The 25,939-nt window shown below is 41.2% G+C and overlaps 1 protein-coding gene across 1 annotated transcript in view; it reads left to right on the top strand.

Annotated features, from left to right (window-relative positions):
* The window catches only part of TGFBR3 (transforming growth factor beta receptor 3), a 216,109-nt gene that overhangs the window by 174,579 nt on the left and 15,591 nt on the right, over window positions 1-25,939 (top strand). Inside the window, exons 8-14 of the mRNA XM_007468528.1 lie at window positions 3,058-3,247; window positions 5,202-5,539; window positions 5,971-6,123; window positions 8,865-9,005; window positions 9,171-9,329; window positions 13,865-14,164; window positions 17,099-17,219. Of these exons, the coding sequence (XP_007468590.1) occupies window positions 3,058-3,247; window positions 5,202-5,539; window positions 5,971-6,123; window positions 8,865-9,005; window positions 9,171-9,329; window positions 13,865-14,164; window positions 17,099-17,219 (1,402 nt within the window). The remainder of the gene's footprint in view (window positions 1-3,057; window positions 3,248-5,201; window positions 5,540-5,970; window positions 6,124-8,864; window positions 9,006-9,170; window positions 9,330-13,864; window positions 14,165-17,098; window positions 17,220-25,939) is intronic.

Raw genomic sequence — 25,939 nt, 5'->3', positions numbered from 1 at the left:
TGCCCCAATTAAAAAACCAAACCGAAACAAAATATCGGCGCGCGCGTGTGTGTATGTGTGTGTCAGGAATGGGACCTGGGTAGAATGCACACTCCAAAAGACAGGATGGTCCAAAGAGACACAAACGGTTGTGTGCTGGAGCCAGATGGGACTACTAGAAGTGTCCACATTACATCGCCATGCCCAGCTCTGGCTTTTAATTCAGGGCCCTTATGGACCATGCATAATCACATTTTGGAAGAACCTCCAACACATAAAAGAATAGATGGAGATAACTTGTTAGAAATTTCCTGTTGTATTATTTCATATGGCCTCAGGGCTTCAAGTTTGGAAATAGTGAGTTTATTCTTAGAAAAGACATTTTTTAATCCCAGTGGGAATATGCACAACTCTCTGCCTAACCCTTCCCCCAGATGCCCCCTCCCAGACATCAGCAGTTTTGATGCAGGTGTGTTGGGTGGTGGGAGAGAGGGGAAGCCACTCAGACTCTACTTAGCTCATCGTCCTTTGTGAAGATACAAGTGGGAAATGGCGGTGGTATTTGAGACCTCCTTGAACACTCCCATAGGAAGTAGCTATACTGAGGCCTTGGAAAAGCCTGGGGACTCCCAGAAATACAGGATGAGGAATTCACTCATTGCTGGGAACCAACTTGCCTGCCATTGTCCCAAACCTTGCTGCTTTACAAATGCGTAGGTAGATGTCTAGCCTTGTAAGTCACGAGGTGTAATGAGTATGAGTTGTACTGACAGCTCCTACTAGAGTTAATGTGGAAAGGTGTAAACAAGTCATTCCATATTGTTACAAAAAGGATAGGTGGCAGTTATGATGATAGTATTCTGGAAATACAGTATTTTCTCAGCTGTCCAACAACATGAAAGACTAGTGCAGATGAGGCCAAGCAGTATTGTTTAGGCCAATGTTGCAACTCCAGCCAGTCAAAACAACAGGCTACCTTGAAAGGCTGGAGGAAGCTGTGCTGAAGAAAATGCTATTGACTCAGTGAATAAGAAGTTCTAAGAACAAATTGTATCCTTCTTTACTTCATTTTAGTTTCCTTCTTTCCTTCCTTCCTCCCTCTCTCCCTCTCTCCCTTCATTTCTTCTTTCCCTTTCCCTAAGGAATTTTCCCTGAAGGAGTTTTCTCTGAATCCCAGTAAGAATAGAATAATCCAAACCTGTGAAACTGAGTTTTTTTTGCAAATAGGTACAGAACTTGGTTAAAGCTCTCTCTGGTCCCTTGCATGCATCACTGTGACTGGCCAGTCTGGCAGTTTTTCCTCAGATAAGCACTTTGGGTAGTAGAAAAATATACTGGGTGAGATCCTTTAAGCTTTGAATTGAAAATGTGTGTCCTCAGCCAATATCTCACAACCAGAGAGGCCAAGAGAACTTAGAGGCTGTGAATCTTCTATGGTTTTACAGTGGGAAAGGATTAATATTTAGTCATGTTAGGGGCAAACAGAATGGGAAACAAATGGGGAATTTAGGAAAAATGCTGCATGTATGCAGAAGAAAATAATTGGGCATGGAAATTAAAGTGATTTTTATATGGCATGAGATGGCATAATCTGCTTGCTGCAAGGGCCTTCCAGCCCTGTTGGAGCAGTTGTTGAAAATGTGGTGACTTCCCTTTGGGGTGCCCCCTGCAGCATTCAGCTCCCTCACCATCTGAGAAGATCACTGCTGTAGGATCAGAAGGTGATGTGAAATTTACCTTCCATGTCCTTGTTACTCAGAGTCCTTTTATATCCTTTCCTGGAAAGATTTCTGTCATTCAGTTTTAAGTTTGTAACTGATTACCAAGTGAAAGTTAATTTTAACAGTTACTTGTACTGCCGGATAAAAATATTGGTACTATACACAATGGAATATTACTCAGCCATAAAAAGAAATGAAATTGAGTTATTTGAAGTGAGATGGATGGACCTAGAGTCTGTCATACAGAGTGAAGTAAGTCAGAAAGAGAAAAACAAATACCATATGTTAACACATATATATGGAATCTAAAAAAAACAAGGTTATGAAGAACCTAGGGACAGGACAGGAATAAAGACACAGATGTAGAGAATGGACTTGAGGACACGGGGTGGGGGGAAGGGTAAGCTGGGATGAAGTGAGAGAGTGGCATGGACATATATACACTACCAAATGTAAAATAGATAGCTAGTGGGAAGCAGTCGCATAGCACAGGGAGATCAGCTTGGTATTTTGTGACCACCTAGAGGGGTGGGATAGGGAGGGTGGGAGGGAGACACAAGAGGGAGGAGATATGGGGATACATGTATATGTATAGCTGATTCACTTTGTTATAAAGCAGAAACTAACACACCATTGTGAAGCAACTATACTCCAATAAAGATGTTTAAAATATATATGTATATATATATATATATATATATATATATATATATATAGGTACTTAGAGAGATGGTAACTTAATTAATATTTTAAACCATAGAATCTAAGCATATTCTGTTAATAGAATTGGCAAATATATACAGTTACAGGATTCCTAAATTGATCATAAATTATAAATGAAGTATGAACATTGACTGTTTGACCGTGTGGAATTCAGTAGTTTACAAAGGTGGGATAGTCTCCACAGTGAAGTAACTAAGTTGTGCCTTCTATCATTTAACTCTAGGGTATAGGATTTGGGAGAAATATAACATGCACACCTGTATACTTTATATATAATTTTAAATAAAAATAAGGAAAAGTTTGATATCATATTTGGTGTGTGTGCTAATAAAATTTAAACATTAACTCTGTAGTGACATACTAGGTATGCTTATGATAATTAGTTTATCAACCAATGACAAAAATGATTATGCCATTTGTATCAACATAAGCAACCCAAATGGTATAACCAGTCAGCATGAGTTTCTTAATCTGCTGTTAACAGATTTTCACATCAGTATTCTCAGCCCAAGGAAAGTAGGGATCAAAAGAGTAAATAGTTCTTTCATACACAATAGAGAATCTATTTGTTTCAGATATTAAGGCACTGTTTAATTTCATACACTCGTGAGTGAAATTTTACTATTATCTTCAGGCTCCTAACAGTATTGGCTTTGGGAAAGAAAGTGAAAGATCCATGATAATGACCAAATCAATAAGAGATGACATTCCTTCAACCCAAGAGAGTCTGTTCAAGTGGGCTTTGGACAATGGCTGTAGTCCAGTAACATCATACACAGTGGCTCCTGTGGCTAATAGATTTCATCTTCGTCTTGAAAACAGTGGTAAGTATGATTTTTTTTTTTTTGTATAAAAATTATCCCCCAAATGAATTTTCCAGTGAGGAACTCTCATTTCAGCTTATAGGGTGCTGTTTTTCTGTTGCAACTTTTAATGATTCATTCACTACTTTTCACTATAAAGCTTAAAGTTATATAGAATTGTGCTAGATTATTTTGGGGAAATTATCTTTAATATAGATATTTTGTAACAGAGTTGATTACGTGTTGGAAAACTTATAGATCACTTTCGCTGTGCTTATATTAAGGATAAATTATCCTGGGTTCCTTTCTCAGAGGTGCCTAATGATCACTTTTGGCTGAGATACAGAGGGGTTGGGCCTGCAGGAGAGAAATCTTAGTTCAGGCTGGATCTTATAGGAAAATAGTCATGAGTACTCGTGCTTTCTCATACTCATCCAGAGGGAATGCAGGAGTTATTATCCCACTTTGATGGAGGAGAAAGCAGAGGCTTAACAAGTTCTTAAGGTTCTCCAGAATCTGATCGATAGTAAGACTTGAAACCCAGGTTTTCTGATCCCCAGACCTCTTGCTTACCACACAGTACCACTACTGAGTGCAGTGCCGGTAGAGTGAAGGTTAGGAGTACAGGTTCAAGTCCCAGCCCTGCCATTTGTTCACTGTTTGGAAGTTGCTTAACCTCTGAGCCTCAGATTCCTTCTCAGTCATATGAGGGAAACAATAGGCCCACCTCGAAGGGTGACTGTGAAGGTTTTTTTTTAATCAAAGTACAAATTAAAAACCTCCAAACCTCTGACTTCTTTTGGACCCATACAACTGTGCCATCATTTTCAAAAAATAGTATCTAAGGAGAGCCAACATCCACTGTCATCCTTATTCCCAACTCCCACTGAGATGGATTGACCTCAAGCATACGTCAGTTGGCTTTGGATAGTAGATGTAGAGAATACTGGGAAAAAACTTTTTTCTTTAAATTGTTGAAAATATGACAGAATAATGAGTATGGATTGTATGGAAATATGTCTCTCCCTTTGAAGGAATAACTGTGCCTAAGCAGCTTTTTCTTTCTTCCTTTGGGACTAGGTTCTAAAAGGCCAGGGTACCCAGATACGTGTTAGAATTTAGCGCTCAAAAAAGGAGGTAGCAGGGCTTCCCTGGTGGCGCAGTGGTTGGGAGTCCGCCTGCCGATGCAGGGGACGCGGGTTCGTGCCCCGGTCCGGGAGGATCCCACATGCCGCGGAGCGGCTGGGCCCGTGAGCCACGGCCGCTGAGCCTGCGCATCCAGAGCCTGTGCTCCGCAACGGGAGAGGCCACAGCGGTGAGAGGCCCGCGTACCGCAAAAAAAAAAAAAAAAAAAAAAAAAGAGGTAGCAAAATCATTTCAAAATACCAATACTGTTTCAAGAAGTTTTTAGAGAAACTCTTCTAAAGAATCTCTAGATTCAAGGAAAGTATTTCATTGGCATTTGAATGGAATAATATTGTCCCACATAACTTATTCAAATAGTAGATTTGTATAGCTTGAAGGGCCTTAGAAATCATCTAATTCAGTGGTTCTTAATCTTGGCTCCACAATGGAATCACATGGGGAGCTTTAAAACATAATGATTTAAAGAGAGTTCAGTTTTTAATTGGCCTGGGATGCAGCCTGAGCTTAGGGATTTTCTTATTTAAGCTCCCACAGGGATTTTAATGTGCAGCCAAAGTTGAGAACCACTGATCTAATCCAACCTCTTAATTTTAAAAATTGGGAAACTGAGGCACAGAGAGGTAGGCCACTTACCCAAAGCCATTCAACCAGTTAGAAAGAACATCAGCACTAGAATTCAGGCTTCCAGACTCCTCATCTCTTTTATAATTGCTTGTTAAGAGTAATTTTACACATGCCCATTCTTTGCTAATTTCTCCTGTTCTTGCCTCTAATGATATGATTGTGGCCTGGCGGCAAACACTGATGATGTTTTGCCTTCTCTTACCAGCAGAGGAGATGAGAGATGAGGAAGTCCATACCATCCCTCCTGAGCTACGGATCCTGCTGGACCCTGGCACCCTGCCTGACCTGGACAACCCTCGCATCCGGGGAAGGGGAGGCCAAAGTGGAGGTTTCCCCTTTCCCTTCCCCGATATCTCCAGGAGAGGCTGGAAGGAAGGGGGAGAAGATGGGATCCCTCGGCCAAAGGACCCTGTCATCCCCAGCATACAACTGTTTCCTGGTCCCAGAGAGGCCGAGGAGGTGCAGGGGAGCATGGATGTTGCCCTGTCAGTCAAATGTGACAATGAAAAGATGACTGTGGCTATAGAAAAAGATTCGTTTCAGGTGGGTGCAGTTTCTTAAAGGAGAGAAGGGAAGGCTACCTCCCTCCCTTCCCATCTTGCCTCAGTCTGTGTTAGTTATTTCCAGCTCTTTCACTTTTGAACTCCAGAGATTTGATACTGTTTTCTCAGTTGGATGGGCTCACTTCCCCTTGGCTGTGATTCTCACCCGGTTCCTGTTGTTCTCAGTGAGGGGGGTTCCAGATCCTTGTGTGTCAACATTTTGCTATTGAATTTCCAAGGCCAACAAACACAATTCTGGGGCTGTTGAGAGATGGTAGGCTGAAAGGAGGTAAGGGGGGAGGGGAAGTGCAGGCCTCCAGCAACTTGGAAGGCCTGGACTTGCAACTTGGAAGACCAGGCAAAATGTGTTAACTGCATGCTGTAGAATGGCCGGTGGGCCCCCCTTTACGTCTTCGGTCGTTGTTGTTTCAGGCCAGAGGCTACTCTGGGATGGAGCTCACCCTGTTGGATCCCACATGCAAGGCCAAGATGAATGGCACCCACTTCATTTTGGAGTCTCCCCTGAATGGCTGTGGGACTCGGCACCGGCGATCAGTCCCTTATGGTGTGGTTTACTACAACTCCGTGAGTGTTCTCCAGTACAAAGCTTTCCCTTTGCCAGAGCCTTGCTGGGTGTTACCTTAAAATTAGTCTTAAGACTTCTAGGAAAGTGAGGAGGGTCTGAACAAAGCCAAGTGTCAGTTCTCAACAAAATGGGATGTAGTATGACCCTGAACTCTTTTATTTGTTTTGTTGGTGAGTCTGTGGGAGTTGGGAGGCCCTGTTTTCTCGGCTGGAGCATTTGTGGTGATCTTTCCCACCCTTCCTTCCATCTCCTCTTGGCAGAGTTTCACTGGCAAGGTGATTATGACTTTTTTCTGGCTAAGCTGCAGGCTCGGATGGCCTGGTCCACATAAGGATAAAATCCAAGCCCTTGGGCTATGAGTGAGCACCTCTATACAACTGAGCTAACCAGAGCCGTGGTCTCTCTGGCCTCATCTGAGTCTTGTCTAGAAGTAGGAGAACTTCTCCCTCCCTCATGAACAAAAGAACCAAAAGAGAGAAGTCTGAAAAGGTCATTCAAGAAAGTGTTAAATCTCTCTCCATCTCTAAGAAAGACCCTAAATTGAAGAAAATCTTCTATTTTTGAAATTACCCGGAGAGAGATTCCACAGATTCCCCCAATGATAATCCATTGCAATAGCTACCCTTCACTTTCCAGATGATTCTTGTCAGAAGAGATTCATCTAAATCTTTTCTTATAGAGATGGACACTTAACAGTGAATGTTGAAAGAATTTGAACATGAAATTTCAAAAGGACTTTAAAGTGATAATTTTGCAATTTGAGTTGTACTTTTGATGGTAGAAATAGGGCTCAAAGATCCCTGTGTCCAGCTTTGACATGGTGTGTGTGTCTGCACTCAGCACCTACCCCAGCTTTGGCTTGGCATGGGGAGACCCCGACTGCTCTGTTTATTCCACTGCCAGTCAACAGATAGGCTCAACCTAGCCAGAGAAGAGACTGGGTCTCTGGTCAGTGTGGCTCATGTGGAGACTGACTGTCCTGTGAGCCAAGGTTATTGTTCTTCAGACAATCTTAGAATGTTTGAGCTGGAAAGAGCCCTAAGCTGATCTCATTCAACGTCCTCATTTCACAGGTGAGGAAATGGAACTCCAGGGAGTTAAGAGACTTGCTTGGATTTGAGAGACTAGTTAACAGTAGAGCCAGGACTGAATCCAGCTTCCGGACCTCTCGTCCACTAATCTTCCCCCAACTCTAGGTAGTGGCAGTTACTCTCCCTTTGTTACTGAAATCATTTATTGACCTTTGACTTCTATGATGAACCCTCTTCTGCCAATTCCAACACTAATTTTCTTGCAGTTATCCAGTTTTTCCAGATGTAATGAATGTCATATATTACTGGTATACGTGATTTTGGAATTTTAAACTTTTATCTAAATTAATGCCAATAAGAGGCCATGGTAATCAGTCTGTTAAGTAAAAAAAAAGTGCCATCTGCCTCAGGAGAGAAAGGTATATTCATTCTTTCTTTTTTTTTTTTTTTTTTTTAATTATGATAGGGTAAGTCATAACCTAACTTGCTTCAGTTGTATCAGTACTTTCTTTTGAGGGCCTGGTACAGAATAGAGAAGCAGTTTTCCTTCATTTTCTTCCCATTCACCTCTTCAGTGGCTACTTTAACTATTTCTTCCAGTTATAATTGTTTGTAGTAATTTTCAGACTTCATATGTATTTTTGTTTTGCAACATACTAAAAATCTAAGGACGTGGAGTGAAAAATCAAACAAAAAGTATAACTATCCTATATATGCAAAGAAATTAGGAGTTAATTTATGGAGTCCTGGTCCTTGGGTGAATTTTTTCATCTTATCTGGAGCTAACCTAGGAATAATCATTTCAACCAGTGTTAAGATGGGTTGTCATGGCATAAAACATGATGTTCTTTCCTGCATATATACACCATACAAAAGATATATTGGGGGACTTCCCTGTGGCACAGTGGTTAAGAATCCGCCTGCCAATGCAAGGGACACGGGTTCGAGCCCTGGTCGGGGAAGAGACCACGTGCCGCGGAACAACTAAGCCCGTGCGCCACAACTACTGAGCCTGCGCTCTAGAGCCCGTGAGCCACAACTACTGAGCCTACGCGCCACAACTACTGAAGCCCGCATGCCTATAGAGCCCTCGCTCGCCACAACTAGAGAAAGCCCGCATGCAGCAACAAAGACCCAACGCAGCCAAAAATAAATAAATAAATTTATTTTTTTTTTTTAAAAGATATATTGGGGAGATGGAGGAGTGCAGGAGTAAAAGTAAGGAGAGAATGGCTCAATAGTAAACATCAGGTCCTTTGCTTCTAACTCAAACCAAACTTGATCAAATCTTGACAGATACAAATTACAGGACTCCTTGGATTAACCAAATCAGTATTTCTTAGAGTTTTCAATATAAAGGTTCCTAAGGAGACCCCCTTCCCACCCCGCACAGTATAGGGGGGCCTATTGACAACCCCATCCAATCCCATTTCAGTGTGTGGTGTTTTCCCACTGTTTGAAATAATTTATATTTTGTCACAGGGGAAAATACGTATTTTACTGTAAATCTTAATTTGAACATGCATTGGGCTTCTTTGTTTTTTCATCTCTTTGAGGATGAAGTCCTAAAAACACTTGAAGTTGGTTTTTTTTTTTTTAAGTCAGATTTTCAGTGTGCCTCTGAATTATTACATGGGTGTTTGTGTGAGGTAGAACCAAAGGCACGTGATTTGGTGTTTTTATAACATTGTGCTTTCCTTGCCTTTTAGATTGTAATACAGGTTCCACCCCCTGGGGATAGTAGTGGCTGGCCAGATGGTTATGAAGATTTGGAGTCAGGTGATAATGGATTTCCGGGAGATACGGATGAAGGAGATATTTCCTTCTTTAGCCGACCTGAAATTGTGGTGGTATGTGTTTATTTGTAGTAGGTAGTTTGTAGAGACTGGTGTCTTTTTGGTCAGCTTTAGTCAGGGACTATTGGAAAATAAAATCAGATGTTAAAGGCTAAAGCTCATAAAGCTACAAGCTTCATTTGACTGTGATTTATCTCCATCTGTGTGTTTTTTTTCCAGTTTAATTGTAGCCTGCGGCAGGTGGGGAATCCCAGTAGCTTCCAGGACCCACCCAACAGAAATGTCACCTTCAACATGGAGCTGTACAACACTGACCTCTTTCTGGTGCCCTCCCAAGGGGTATTCTCTGTGGCAGAGAACGGACATGTTTTTGTTGAGGTGAGACCCAAATGTTAGCCTTGGGCTGTTAGGTTAGCGCAGATTCGTAGTAGCTTCTGCGCAGGAGTGAAAGCAGCAGGGGCAGAAGTCTTCCTGCTCTTCCTCACCGCTTTGACCAGCTCTGCGTGAGGGCGTGGCTTAGAAAACGCTCCCACGTTGATTTCTGACCAAAGCAGGAAATTTCAGGATTCACTACGTTCATTCTAAACGGAGAGAGTAATTTGTAGATGAATGGGTAAATGTTTTCAAAAAATCAGCACTGTGAATTCTAATAAAGCCCTTTCCTTACTTTGTCCTTAGCATTTTTGCTGAGGACAGTTGTTCAGTAGCTGCAGTATCAGAATTAACCAAGGAATATTTCAAACCACCTCAGAGACTATCTTTTAAACTGTGGATACTTTTGAGTGAAATACTGTGTGTTACTGTATCTCATGAAAATTGCTTTTTCTAGATCATCACCTAAATGTATCTATAAATTCATTAAAACTATTTCCTATATATAACAGTAATAACCACACATAACATAAATCTTTGCAATGACTACAAAAATATTAGGTAGTGATGGTAATAATGAAATAACAACAGCTAACATTTATTGCAGATTTATTTTGTGCCAAGCTCAGTTATAAGTATTGTAGTATTTTACTCTTCAGAGCAATTCTGTGAGACAGGACTATTAATATCCCCATTTTGTAGGTGAGGCAATTGAGGCACAAACTTGTCTAAGGTCACACAGTTAGCACCTACTAGAGTTCAGAGTCAGAGTTCATGCTCAGACCATCTGGCTCCAGAGCCCACACTGTTATCCACTGGATGCTATTGTTTATCCTCAAAGTACCATTTGGAAGGGGGAGAAAATGTAACCTCTTAGCAGTGCAAATATCCAAGTTCACAGATTGGATTCCAGAGAAGATCAATATCCTCATGGCCCCAGAATGTCTGCTGGTCTTACGTGGAAGTCATCCTCTGTTGAGTTGGTTTTGGTGCTGAGCTGCAAGCTGGTGTTCTTCTTCACTGTGGGAGGAGGGAGAAGCTTAAGGGGCCCAAATGGGATACTTCCATATATTAAAAGTGACTTCAGTGCACATATTTCTAGTTAAGAAAGACAAATAACTCACATTTGTACTGATTCTGGGACGGAGCCCATTGGCTCTAGACATTGTCCTGGATCGTCTCCTCCTTTTTGATTCCCTGTTCTGAGGGATCTTGTCTTTCTTTGGGTATACCTTCTTTCTCTGCTGGGGAAAATACACTGCTTTCTACATGCTATCCCTAGTCAGAGCTCTCTCCTAATCCAAGATGTGTTGTTTTCTTCTTGCTTTTCCGGCTGCACAATCCACATGTGTGGTTGGTCAGTGGTTCGCTGTTATGCTATGGGCTTTAGGGGTGCTGCTTCACTGCAGTTTGTTCTTTTCCAGATGTGTGCCTGGCTTTGCCAGGCTGTGGCGTTGCTGCCTTAAATCTTCCTCGTGTATCCTACCCTGGGTGTTTTGGGTTTTCTTCCCCACCCTGCCACCCCCAGTGTTGGCTTGCTTGAAATTCATTTTCTTTTTCATTCTTATTTTCCCATTTATATATCATCTGTATTGTTCATAATTAAATTTAATCAAAGGCATGGTCAAGTGATGGAAAAAAGTGAACCAAATCTTTTTGCTATACCATTTTAAAATATCATTATACATCATAATAATACATTGAAGAGAATCTGGAGAGGGGGAAACTGGTATAAACTGCTTTATTTTAAAGTTGTTTTAAACCACCTGAAATATGAGAGAGAATCTGTAAATATTTTGCTAAATAGATAGCAGCCATGCCTAGTCCTTGTTTCCCAGTTTGGACTCCACTGCTAATAATAAAATTTTTATTTGGGGAAAGTAAATAAAACTTACCCAATCATTGGCTTGGTCTAAAGAACTATTTCCATGTTTCTTCTCGTGGTCATCCTTATCACATCCCCTCCCAGAATCTTCTATTTCCTCTAGATCCTAGTCTCTTCCTTTAATCCAAGACATTATCAGCTTTGCCACCTGGTCTTTGGTCATCCTTGGGTGATAGTTGGTCACATAGTTGGCAGCTTTTCTTTTAGTTCATTTGTCTTGGGAAATTAAAAGAATATATTTCTATATATAACCCCCCAAATTTAAATCTAGACTAATACTATTAATAACAGCTGGCATTTCTTAACTAGAAGGGAACTGTGTTGTGTGCATGTAATTTTGACTTTACGGATAGTCACAATCACTGTATCTAGTCAGTGGAGAAACCAAGGTTTAGTGCTCACAGCGTGTGAGCGGCAGATTCCTGCCACTACTCATTTCCGGTCCATTTCAGAGGAAAAGACTTGTTGACGATTTTTTTCCTCTCATCGAAAACTTTTTGGAATACCTTAGACATTCTGCCATTGCATACTTTCTTTGAGATTAGAGAAGAGGTTTGCATTTCTTCTGTCACACATTTTTGCATTGTGGGTTCTGAGTTCATGTTAAAGGCCCCCTTTTTTTTTTTTTTTTTTTCCTTGCGTTATGCGGGCCTCTCACTGTTGTGGCCCCTCCCACTTGCGGAGCACAGGCTCCGGACGCGCAGGCCCAGCGGCCATGGCCCACGGGCCCAGCCGCTCCGCGGCACGTGGGATCCTCCCGAAACGGGGCACGAACCCGCGTCCCCTGCATCGGCAGGCGGACCCTCAAGCACTGAGCCACCGGGGAAGCCCAAAGGCCCCTTTTTAAAATAGAGTATATGTAATTTACCGTTTTCCCAAGATTAAATATCTCATTTTTGGAAATACTGTAAAAATAATGAAGTGTGAATATTTTAAGACCACCAAATACTAATTCCTGGAAAGACTTCTTACCAAGCACCCTCCCTGGCCACGTCATGGGTGGCTTGAATTGACCCTGTAGCTGTAGTGAAATAGTGAAGAGAAAATAGAGGGGCTCAGAAGACCTGGGCTCAAGCCTTGGTTTCACCCAGTGTTTGTTAGATATGATTTTGAACAAGTCAGCTATCCTGTGTGTTCAGTTTTTCCTCCATTTATAAAATGAAGATGAAAATATTTATCTCATAAGACTATTCTCAGGGATTAAGCTTTAAGGCACAACAAAATGTCATTATCACAGTCATCTTCATTGTTTAGCGTCTTGCAGTTGACCACACGGGGATCTTTCAAAATAGTGCCGTGGCCTAAAAGCCCCATGCAATGTCAGGGATTTCCCCTGGGTATTTCAGAATGGAAAGTGTGTTTATATCTTCATGCCTTTGAAAGGATTCTGGGGCTATTGGCCTATGGTTGAGGACCAGCTTTATTTCTAAAGTGTTTAAGTTTATTTTGATCCTGAGTTTAGTCAAGGAATGAGGCAATAGAGGGGAGAGGCAGTTCACACAGTGATGCGTGTGTCACCAAATGGAGGATCCAGTCTGGTTTGAGGATTTTAGCGGAGTTCAGGATAGTTGAGATTTGAATTGGTAGTTGAGATGAGAATTGAATTCTGTTTACTCTTGGCCAAATACTACTTCCTGTTTCTAAAGAAAAGAAGCTTGACAAGGTTTGGACATAGCCCATACACATGTTTTGTAAGAGGGAAGTGTAAATGAGTCGGAAACGTTTCCAGATTAGATTTCCCTTAAAACACCCTTGGGCTTAAAGAGTGAAGGGAGAGTACTTGGCAAGGTCTGGTTTGGACCTCTGAGAAGCTGGGACACTTCGCCAGGCCCGTGATCGCCACCAGATTGCACCCTCCCCGACCTCCAGCCCCAGAGGCCAGCTCTGCCTGCTCACCATGAAGCAGGACTTCAGGCCAATCTATAGCTTTACTGCAATGTTTTAGGCTCAGTCTCACTTGCTGCAGTTTAGAAGTTTGGTCTTCTGTGCCTAGTTTAAATAGATTCTACCTCTGTCATTTATTTTTTGAGTAATTTTTTTTTTTTTTTTTTTTGTGGCACGCGGGCCTCTCACTGTTGTGGCCTCTCCCGTTGCGGAGCACAGGCTCTGGACGCGCAGGCTCAGCGGCCATGGCTCACGGGCCCAGCCGCTCCGCGGCATGTGGGATCTTCCCGGACCGGGGCAGGAACCCGTGTCCCCTGCATCGGCAGGCGGACTCTCAACCACTGCACCACCAGGGAAGCCCCTGAGTAATTTTTTAAAAGAGCTTGCCTTACAGGTGATACACTATTAATGACATTAGGGGCTTTGCCTACTGGTGTTTTATTTATTTGGGAAAATCCACTTAGGTGCATGATGTACTTTTGTTTTTATTTCCCAGAGGACTTATGGGAGGTTGAAGAGACTTATATATCTTGTATTATAGACTCTTCCAGGCTGGAACTTGAACTAAATAATTCACTGTATCATCTATACCAAGTTTAAAGGAAAACATATGTTTCTTCAATTAGTGTGTGTTACTTTTGTAATTAGAAGGAAGACTATATGGATAGGTTACGAAAGTAAAGCAATGTCTCTCATCAGAAGGGCCGCTTGTGCCTAGAGTGAAAGTGACATGCTAACTTGCTTCTGAATTGATCTTTCTGTTCTGTTGTAGGTGTCCGTCACCAAGGCTGACCAAGAACTGGGATTTGCCATCCAGACATGCTTTATCTCTCCATATTCGAACCCTGATAGGATGTCTGATTATACTATCATTGAGAACATTTGTCCTAAAGATGAATCTGTGAAATTCTACAATCCCAAGAGAGTGCACTTTCCTATCCCGCAAGCCGAGATAGATAAGAAACGATTCAGCTTTGTTTTTAAGCCCATCTTCAACACCTCCCTGCTCTTTCTACAGTGTGAGCTCACATTGTGTACCAAAAAGGAAAAGGACCCCCAGAAGTTACCTAAGGTTAGTGGGCCTTCATCCATTTGTACTGTTATTTTGACATTTTTACGTGAGGCGGTGACCTACCAGAGAAGTTTAATCACAAGTTACAGCAGGTTGAGGTTTTGGGTTAGGGAACTGCCCAGTTGAAGCCATAAAGTTCATGTTAGCAGGGAACTGTGAGTTTTATGGAGTTTTAGAGAATAAATCCTGACAGTATGATTTTTTTTTTTCCATGCGTGCTACTCAGTACTATCTTACAAATGATAAATCAAGACTGTTTTCCACTGAAGGAGAGGTCTGGCTTTATCTTTGCTATTCAGATAGTATCCAGTGCCAAGAGTACAGAGAGCCGAAGGACAAGTTCAGCGTGAGGATTAATTTTTCCAGGTCCCGCTGAGATTTGTATTGCAGTTGTTTTTTGACCTTCTCTGTGTGAGTTATAAGGTTGACTTGTCTCATGAGGACTTCTAAGGGAAACTAACAAATATTTTAATTTTCCTTGGTTTCTCATCGGTTCGTCATGTTTGCCTCATGTCACTCCCCACATTGAACCAGTACATTCTATTGCCACAACAGAAATCAGAACCCTTTGACCTTGCTGGCATGGCCAAGGTAGGGGGGATCAGCAAGGGTAATTACCTCATCATTTTGGCCTTGTGCACAAAGGGTATTTTCTGCTTAGTTTTGATTCTTTGATCTACCATAATTATGTATAATTTCATATGTGCATTTATTTTTTTAGATATCTCACACAGTGTAAGCTGACTTCTCTTCCTTTTATAATCACATATCAATTAATGTCTAAAAGTCTAATAATCGAGTCGTATCATTAATAATGTATCATATGGGTGGAATTTTCTCACCTGATACATAGGTTGTAAGAGACGGATGTAGAGGGAGAAGGAAAAATTATTATTATTGGATGGATTACCATTGACACGAATCCTTTGCACTGTTATATTCCCCTGGGCCTCCATTTCTCCATAAGACCATAGGAAATTTTATAATATATTTGAAAATACAGCAAATCTGGTTTCACAGTCCTCAGGGAGTACGTATATATATATATATATATATATATATATATATATATATATATAAAAGGTGATTTAGGCTGTGTTCTTTGGGTTGCCTTTGGAAACATTGGTGCCTTAGCTGTGTGGGCCTTCACTTTCCAGTGGCCATCAAGGTTGGGGTGTAGTGGACCATGGTAGAAAACCATGCGGAGCTTCGTGCATGGCTGGGACCCAGATGATAACTTTTAGGAATTAGGGATCTAGGAGGGGAGGCCTGGCAGTTACCAGGGGTCTTTACTGATGGCTGTGTGGCTGTTACCTTTCAGTGAGCCTGGCCTGTGGCAGCCCAGCTTCATAGTGTGTTAATCTGTGAAAATTAGTCCTAATATTTCCTTCCAGAACATTCAGAGGAGAGTTCTAAGTCACAGGGGATGACATGGGATGTGACCCTAAGCCTAAAGTCGCTATTTATATCCAAGGCAAGATAGAATGGAAAGAGCGTGGAGGACCGAGAAGGAAGGCCTGCTGCTTACCAACAGGACATTAGCAAGTCCCTGACCTCTCAGAACCTGCGTGTCCTCATCTGTACCATTGAAGTAATAGTACCGGCTTCCCTCCTGGGTAGAGGAGCAAATGAGACGGTAGATAGACGGTAGATACGATGACAGAGGACCATTTATAGAGCTGTTACCACTGTCCCTCTGTTTGCTGCCTGTGGTTAATATTTCCACATTCCTGTGAGTGCTTTCTATGACAATAGACAGAGCCAAAGAATCTTCTAGGAAGAGTTCTCAAAGATCGGTGAGTCCAGCCCTGCCCATTGCTGATGAAATTGAGGCCAGAGAGTTCAGTGTCTTGCCCAGGGTCTTGCAGTGAGTTCGTTGTAGAATCATAGACTCTTGCTTAACCAAAGAACTAGTAGGAAAGTAAGAAGGCTTTTCCTAAAATGCAAATCTTTTCAGTAATGATTCCTCTCCACAGAAAATCCATTGTTTCCCTTTACAAGAGGGCTATTGTAAAGGCTTTTCTTGTTTGTTTGTTTGTTTGTTTCGGGGGGTGGGGAGAGGGGGGGAGTTGTCTTCTTATAACGTGTATCTGACTTTCACCTTGCCTAGAGCAGCAATGATAGTAAAGCTACAAGTCTTTGCTCTTTTGTGATTGGAAGAACTGGAAGCTAATTAACTTTTCTGGGTACCTTGCTGTATATAGACTTCTAAAATAATTGCTATGTTTCTTCTTCCAACAAAAGGGAATGGATGTCATTGACATTAGCATTTTACCCACTGATGGGCATAGATAAGGAACCAAAGTTATTTTAAAGAAAAAGGTAATGGAAACAGATACACTAGGCTTGGGCATGCTGGTTGTAAGTTTGGAGCCTTAAAATAACTAGAAACAGCTGATCTCATGGCCTCCACACCTGGGCACAACTCCCCAGGACTTCATTTTGGAACATTAAAAGCAGATGACCCTGGAAAGCTTCATTTTGCATGAGCCTATACCAGAGTTAAAAAACCAAACGTACTCGACAACATGATTATCTTTTTGGACAACAAATGTAAAATCTGTCACCCTCATAATGCAATACATGAAGTTTCCCACAATCACAAATCACAAACATGAACCATTTATGTGAAGCCAGCTTGGTGAAGGGCCAACATTCGTCATGTAGTTTTTTTATTTTTCAGACTAAATAACACTAAAAGCTCCAGTTGTTTTGTGGGAAGCCGTCCAGCCATGTTTGCATCTTCAAGTGCAGCTGAGAATACACTGGGCCTGCTCTCCCATCTCCCAGCTTATTTGTGGTTCTTTGAAACCATCCCAATGTCCTGTTTTTCTGGGGTAAACAGCTGTGAGCTGTCTGATAAGGGACCACAGGTCAGCTGTGCAGGCCCTTTTGCGTGACCTCCCGACTCTGCTTTGCTCTGCCTCTCTGCAGTGTGTGCTTCCTGATGAAGCCTGCACCTCGCTGGATGCCTCGATGATCTGGGCCATGATGCAGAATAAGAAGACGTTCACCAAGCCCCTCGCTGTGATCCACCATGAAGTACAATTTAAAGGTGCGTTTCAAGGAGGCTCGGTTAGAGAAGAGGGGCCTGAGGGCTGCTCATAAAGAAGCTGCAATACTGTAAATCAAAGTCCACTTGTATTCAAAAGATAAATTAATAGCCAATTAGTAACTTTAGAATAGAATTCTTTGCCCAAGGAGTATTTTATTTAGTTGGTTCTCCTGCTGGCATGCGGTTAGTGATACATTTGCAAATGATTTCCTTATTTATTTATTTATTTTCCCCTTTTTGGCCATGCTGCACGGCACATGGGATCTTAGTTACCCAACCAGGGATTGAACCCGTGCCCCCTGCAGTGGAAGTGTGGTCTTAACCACTGTACTGCCAGGGAAGTCCCAATGATTTCCTCTTTAAATATTAGATCAAAGTCTAGGTTGCCTCCATCACATCGCGATGTCACTCTCCCTTGCGTGCAAATATGCTTCCTTGAGGAAGCATAGGAGAGGGTTAGAGTTCCTGCTGGAATTGCAGGTAGCCCATAGCCCATTTTTCTATGACCTACTGGTAAAGGTTGTGCTGGCCGCAAGCTATTAGAGTACTTTTTCAGGACCGCAGATGCCTTTGGGGAGGGCACTGTGTATGTGAACACCATCCATCTTAGGTGTCACAGCCGAAAGAAGGCTGAGAACTGTTCAAGTGCATTTTTATAATGTAGTTTTTAGAATCTTATGCACAGCTCTTGGCTTTCCCTGCTAGCTGGCTGTGGCGCTTTGGAGCTCTCCCCTTAGGTCCTGGGGTTTCATTTTCTTTATCTGGAAAAAGAGGGGTTTCAACCAGATGACCCCCAGAGGCCCTTTCACCTGTAACACTCAGCTGTACTGTTTGAAGAAGCAAAACCATTTTTCATTCATTTCCCAGCCCTCCTAAAGTTGGTGTGAAAAGTACATGTGAGATTTATTGGTTTATTGGTTCCTCATCAATGTTTTTGTTGTTGCTGTCTGTTTTACGTTATTAGGTTATTAGTTGGTTTTCAATAGTTTGAAACAGCTATAACAGCCTCAGTCTTTCTAAATGGATTGCCCAAATAGTTCCTTGTTTATTGGGTCCAAGGGAAAGAAATAAGAATAAATTAACTGTGCTGCAAAGTATATGTGACAATTGGGCGACAGCTGGCTCTGTTTTGTGCTGTGAAAGTGGTTTAACAACAGCAACAGCTACCTCTACTCCATCTGTTACTCTTACCTATTTTGAGAGAGGTCATTCTGCTGGTAATTGAAGGCAGCAGCTTGCTTTTTCCTGTGCCAGACAATAGTTAGGCATCAGTACTGCAGCCATATAACTTCCAGTAATTCATTCATCCATTCTTTTAATTCTGGTGGTATTTTTCTAAGTAATTCCTCTTTTATTTAAACTTTGTAATTACCCTGAAAGGTCAATGTTTTCTTTACGTAAAAGTTCAAGAGTAAAGTTTTACCAAATATCAAAGCAATTTCATGAGATTTGCTAATTGAGAGTAGATTTTAGTGGAGAAGCATGCAGTGAAGAAAGCTTATTGCTTCGGTTTGTTAAACAAATTGAGAAGGTTAGACTGTAGGCTGGCTTCCCAGAGCAGAGGCTGTATGCAAATGCTCTTTCTAACTTTACACTGAATGGGGTAGGTTTTCTGGCAGTTTTTAGCTTTATGAGTGACTCCTCTCACCTTTTATGTTTATTTTCCTTTGACTCTAGAAGCATTTCTCCTCAATGCAGGCCATTGGGGTCTGTGCTTTCCTTCTACCTCTCAGTGAATTGGAATAATCATTTATAAGGGGAGTGTGGCCATTTGCCCGATAACATTGGTCTCTTTGAAAAATAACAGGATCATGAATGTTCTTCCTGCCAGACAGCCTAATGTGTTACTGTAGTAAGATAACATAACTATAGTATCTCTGGAAGTGGGCAGATCTCTTGTTGGGAATAACTTTGGGGGTAAAAATTTCCCAACCAATGGGATGGTTTACTGTCTTTTTACTATGTGGGTGCTCTTTGGAGACTGGGCCAAAGTTCTAGCTCTCCCTGGCCATTTGGTCCATCTTATTTCTCAACACTTGGGTTTTCTGGGGCAGTAGATAAAAGTTTTCAACTTCACAGCCAGCCACAGGGCTGCTCTGTGGCTACCACTGCCAGTAGCATGGACACATTTCAGGTGGTGTTTCTTCCTTCTGTGGACAGGGAGAATAGGCCATCTAGACTAAATAAATAATTCTGGGTGCCTCCTCTGGGCCACTGTTTTTAATGGAACTTTCCTAAACCTTGCGGCACATCTTTGCTACCTTTGATATCTCAGTCCCTTGGGAACCAACATTGGATTGGAATTCTTTTGCTTCTTAAATTTTCAATAATAGATGATGATGGTAGTGGCAGTGATGGAGATGGAGATGACGATAATGATGATCTAACATTTACTGAGCATTTACTTAGTACAAGGCTCTGTGCTAAATGCTTTATGTGGATAATAGTATATGATCCACATAGCCCCTCTGTGAGGCAAGTATAGTATAGAGCAAGGATGGCCAAGGCATATAAATAAATGGTGGGTCTGGGATTCAAATCAAGGAACTTTGATTCCAGAGCCTGTGCTCTTAAACCCTATGCCTTGTCCTAGGGGGAGGTTGATTCTAGTTTTTAATAAAAACTGCAAGCAACATAGGCATCTGTCTCTTCATACCCCTCTTCCTGGCCCCTTCCCCTGTTCACGCTGCGTCACACTGGTATGCAAGTTAGCACCCAAGTACTCCAATAATTATGAAATGAAAAGAAGTTGAAGAATTTACACTATTGATACTATGTGTAAAATGGATAACTAACGAGAACCTACTGTATGGCACAGAGAACTCTACTCAGTGCTCTGTAGTCACCTAAATGAGAAGGAAATCCAAAAAAGAGGGGATATATGTATACGTATAGCTGATTCACTTTGCTGTACAGTAGAAACTAGCACAATATTGTAAAGCAACTATACTTCAATAAAAATTTTTAAAAAAAGAAATGGGTCTAAAGGAAGAGGAGAAATGCAATAATTTGAGAAAATTTCTGTTTTCCAGCAGTATATTTTAAAATTTATTTATTTATTTATTTTTGGCTGTGTTGGGTCTTCGTTTCTGTGCAAGGGCTTTCTCTAGTTGTGGCAAGTGGGGGCCACTCTTCATCGCGGTGCGCGGGACTCTCACTGTCGCGGCCTCTCTTGTTGCAGAGCACAGGCTCCAGACGCACAGGCTCAGTAGTCGTGGCTCACGGGCCCAGTTGCTCCGCGGCATGTGGGATCTTCCCAGACCAGGGCTCGAACCCGTGTACCCTGCATTGGCAGGCAGATTCTCAACCACTGCGCCACCAGGGAAGCCCCCCAGCAGTATATTTTATTACTTATTTTAAGTTTTCATTTTAATTTTTATTGATTTTTAATTATAAAATTAATTCTAACAGTTGATGCAATATTAAATGTATAATAAAATAGGTAATAACTAGTCCTTAACCCACACCTGGTTAATGAAAGTTAACAATTTTTGTATCCTGTGTATATCTTTCCATTCCTTTCTCTATGCTCATATAACCGTATACAAATAAATAGAATCTTTTCATTTTCAAGAAAAAAAAAAGAATTTAAGGAAAAAAGTCTGTTCCCCCCAAAGGGTTAAGATGTTGGGAAACATGTAAACTGTTTAAGAGAGTATTAAAGTTTACGACAAGTTCTGTAACTTTGAATTGTAACTCACAAAAAAGCCCAGGAAACGTGAATAGTTTATGCAGATTATGGTTTATGGCAAAACAATTAAAATAGTTGAGATGGTGCCATCCTACCATATTTTCTGAAATATTTTGAAGTATAGGCAGGTTAGTGCTGTTTGCTTTGGATGCTGTGACCACTTTTTACAGCATCTGAGAACACTTGGGCTTACATAATGAAAATGATTACACCACGTCAGCAATGATTTTATTTTTTGAAGGTGAAAGGGAAAAGTAATCATCTGAAATTTAGGGCATATGTATAAAAAAGAATTGGGGGCACAAAAGAACATCCCCAAATTTGCCATGATTTATATACAATATATAATTCTTAGCAAGTTAAGTGTTTAAAATACTGAATTTTCTCCATATTTCTACCACATAACTTTTTTTTTTTAAACATCTTTGTTGGAGTATAATTGCTTTACAATGGTGTGTTAGTTTCTGCTTTGTAACAAAGTGAGTCAGCTATACATATACGTATGTTCCCATATCTCTTCCCTCTTGCATCTCCCTCCCTCCCACCCTCCCTATCCCACCCGTCTAGGTGGTCACAAAGCACCGAGCTGACCTCCCTGTGCTGTGCGGCTGCTTCCCACTAGCTATGTATTTTACATATAACTTTTTAAAGATTAAAATGTGCTCAGGGCAGTACCTGGCATATCATGGGCACTCAGTAAATGTTAATTTCCTTTCCTTCCTCTTAACATCTCAGCCAAAGTAGGGTTTTTGCGGGGGATTAGAGGGGAGTGGAAGGGAAAGTTGTGAAGGTCAGTTGGAAATTAATCCAAGAGAGGCGTTACTTTTTGGAACACATTTGATATTTCCAGAACAAAAATAGTCTGAAGCACCAGCCAGGTTTTGTCCTCAGGCTGAGGTAGAGATGAGGGGAAGCTGAGTAGAAAGATGGTATGAATGTTTAATTAACAGACCAAGACATTCAGTCTCTATCCAGTAAGGAAGAGATATCATAGGGTTTTTTTTCATTCAATGTGCTTCACATTTTGAAAACTTTTTACTTTAGAAAAGTTCAAATATAAACAGAAACAGAGGTAATAGTAGAATGAACTCCCATAAACCCTTCAGTTGGTTTCAACAATTACCAATTCATAGCCAATTTTGTTTTATCACTTCCTGTCCCTGGATTGTTTTGAAGGAAACCCAGACATCTCATTTTATTCACAAATATTCCAGTATGCACCTTTAAAAGTTGAGACCCATCAAAGATCTCAAGTAAAGAACCGATGGTCAGATCATTTAGGAAGACTACTCTGAAAGCAGCATGGAAGTTGAGTTGCTAGGGTATGTATGCAATAATAAGATATATATGATATTTATGGTTATTTATAATGGAAATGTTTATTGAGGACTGACTACATGCTTGGCATATAGTAAACAAATTTTCCTATCTTTGAATGAAGGCTTTACAATCTAATGCACTACTGATGTTTTGGGCTGGATAACTCTTTGCTGTGGGCGTTATCCTGTGAACTGTAGGATGTTGAGGAGCATCCCTGGCCTCTACCTACTAGATGTCCTTAGCAAACCCATCCACCAGCAGTTGTGACAACCCAAAATGTGTCTAGACATTTCCAAATGTCCCCTGAGGAGCCAAGTAGGCAAAAATCACCCCGAGTTGAGAACCACTGACCTAGTAGAAGGATGCAGATAAGTGAATAGACAATTGCAGTGATATTGAAAGAACCTAGAGAAGAGATTAATTAATTTGTTAAGAGTGCAATAAAGTTAGTAAAAAGTATATCTTCAGTGGCCTGCACAAGCTTCTTTGTCTCCCCATCCTTCCTTCTGTGCCAAATACTAATAGATGTGGGTGCCTGTTAGACACCTCATTTCCCTGTGGGCCTGCCTGGTCCTGCCATGTTTAGGAGAACTGAATTGAAAGGCTGAGGCCAGAAGCTGTGGTCAGTTTCTCATGCATAAGCCCAGAAATATCCCTTTTATGAAAACCATGCCTAACAGTCTGAGGAGGGAAATTTTGCTTCTGGGGCAGACCAAAGTTTTCTCAGAGTATATGAAAAGATTTAATTCAGAATGTTGATTATAGTTTGTTCTGTCTGTAAAGAAATCTTTACTGTTGAAATTCTCTTTACAGTAATAGCTAGGATTCCTTTCTTGCAATCGTACCCTTAAACCAAAAGTAAATATTGTTCTGTCCACTCTTCCTTTCAGCATGCCAAATCGATCATAGGGTTCCGGTGGAGATCAAACTATTTTAGTTATACTCAGGGGTTATTGGGAATTTTGGAACCAAAATGTTAGAGGATAAAATCCTTTAACCTTGTATCTGCAGCTTGTGCTTATTATTGTTTATGCACAGAAAGCATGGAGGAACTTCGCCTCTGGGGAAATGAGCAACAACTGTTTCTGCTTAGCTCTCTGAGGAGGCCCCTATTTGGGGTGGGGTAAGAAGATTAGGTCATAACGTAAATCCATTAAGAATTTTAAAACAATGTCATCTGTCACACAGGCCTTACTATAAAACCTACATTCTCACATCTGATGTCTCCTTAGGGGAGAATCATTATTTGCAACCTCTTGGGGATTTTGAGTGACAGAGTTTAACTATGGGTGGTTGATTGAATGGAACTCTTCCCAGAAGTGTGTATATTTCTCGCATGATGAACGCTATAGAGACCTTTAAATGCCTTTGGACTTAGTTCAGCGTATCAAACCACTACTTCTTGAAGAATTTTGTGGTTAGATACCCCTGCTTCATAGGACTCTTGAGCGTTTAAAATGAGAAAATGTAAGTGAAGGTTTTTTGTCAATTGTAGAACACTATACAGATGTACAAATGTAAGGTATCACTGTTGTTACTTTATTGCTGCGAATAAGGCTGGTGGAGCCAAACTCCCAGGAGACAGTCTCTTATGTGCATTGCGTAGTTGGTGTGTGTTCTGCACACTGAGATAGATTTTCTTAAAAACACACAATTATTTTAATTTTCTTAGTAGTTCTATTTAAGTATAACTTTCGCATATATCCTGATCCCAGGGCCACTATGCTGCACAACGCCAGGGGGCATCGTTCAGTTGTAGTGGCTTTGATTCATCCCATAGCATTCCTTCCCTTAGAGCTGGACCATGATACCCCATGCTGCAAGAATGTGATCAACCAGCTAAGATGGTTAATCCTGAGAATTTACAATCCTATCTAGCTTTTTTAAGTTTTATAAACATCAACTCAAATGCTGCTTGTTTTGGTCAATTTTTCACGTTGTTTTTTTTTTGCTTCCCTATGGATTCCAACACAAGGTGTGTGTTCCTTTATTGAATGAAAATGGAGATGAAGAGAGGTCCTAAACACATCACTTTTAAACTCTCAAGAACAGGGGCAGAGTCTGTGTGAGGACTTAACACATTTTTTCTATAAAGGGCCAAATGGTTCAGGTTGTGGCTTATGGAGTCCCTGCCTCGACTATTTAACTGCTGTTGCAGCGTGAAAGCAGCGGTAGACAATATATAAATGAATGAGTCTTGTTATGTTCAAATAAAACTTTATTTATGGAAGAGATTTGACTTTCATATAATTTTCACGTCATAAAATATTATTTTCATTTTTTTCAATGACTTAAAAATATAAAATTCATCTTTAGTTCACTTAAACAAAAATAGAGTGGTTGGCTGTTATATGCTACCCCCTGGTCTGTAATATTCTCACTGTTGAGAATAGCATGTCACTATGCACAAGTAGCTTCTTAATCAGTGCTTCCCCAACTAAGGACAGAGCAACACTCACCAGTCATTTAGCTTACGGGGCAGAATCTGGAATCCTTGGTCAGCCCCTACCCTGATGCTTTCCACCTCTGACCTTGGGCTGGTCACATGATAACAGTCTCAGGCTGCTCATTGGTAAAATAGTGATAAGAATTCTTTTTCTGCCTCCCTTATGGGGCTGGTTGAAACCTCAAATGAGATTAGGCTGTCTAGCACTTTCTGAACACAAAGGTGTTGTATAGAAATGTCAGAGCATACCAAAATGTTCATTACAGCTCTATTTACAATAGCCCGGAGATGGAAACAACCTAAGTGCCCATCGTCGGATGAATGGATAAAGAAGATGTGGCACATATATACAATGGAATATTACTCAGCCATAAAAAGAAACGAAATTGAGCTATTTGTAATGAGGTGGATAGACCTAGAGTCTGTCATACAGAGTGAAGTAAGTCAGAAAGAGAAAGACAAATACCATATGCTAACACATATATATGGAATCTAAGAAAAAAAAATGTTATGAAGAACCTAGGGGTAAAACAGGAATAAAGCCACAGACCTACTGGAGAACAGACTTGAGGATATGGGGAGCGGGAAGGGTGAGGTGTGATAGGGCGAGAGAGAGACATGGACATATATACACTAACAAACGTAAGGTAGATAGCCAGTGGGAAGCAGCCGCATGGCACAGGGATACCAGCTCGGTGCTTTGTGACCGCCTGGAGGGGTGGGATAGGGAGGGTGGGAGGGAGGGAGACGAAGAGGGAAGAGATATGGGAACATATGTATATGTATAACTGATTCACTTTGTTGTAAAGCAGAAACTAACACACCATTGTAAAGCAATTATACCCCAATAAAGATGTTAAAAAAAAAAAAAAAGAAATGTCAGAGCATATAAGCATTTTCTTATAGTCTTACTCCAAATTTCCTCTATTGCCTTTATTTTCAAAAAGTGCATCAACATTCTAACCATCCTCCACCAAGCATTTCTGGTAAGGCCGTTCTATGCCAGGCTGGGCCCTGAGGATATACAGATGAATAAGATCTAGACTCTGCCCTGGGAGTAAAAAAAATTGAGAGAATTCCGATGTGATGTGGCACATTTATAACAGAAGAGGGAGGGAATGAGCAGAGGTGGGAGAGACTTGCCCTGCTGGGGTGGGCATGGACTATGAGAGAATCAGATAAGGCCTCTCTGTGAAAATGCCAGCAAAGCAGGTCTGGGAGAGGGGGGGGGTACTTGAAGGGATGGCTTGCAACTTGTGATGA

Source organism: Lipotes vexillifer, unplaced genomic scaffold (assembly GCF_000442215.2).
Source record: "Lipotes vexillifer unplaced genomic scaffold, Lipotes_vexillifer_v1.1 scaffold490, whole genome shotgun sequence".
Classification (NCBI taxonomy): Eukaryota; Metazoa; Chordata; class Mammalia; order Artiodactyla; family Lipotidae; genus Lipotes; species Lipotes vexillifer.
This window is presented reverse-complemented; position numbering and strand designations above follow the sequence as displayed.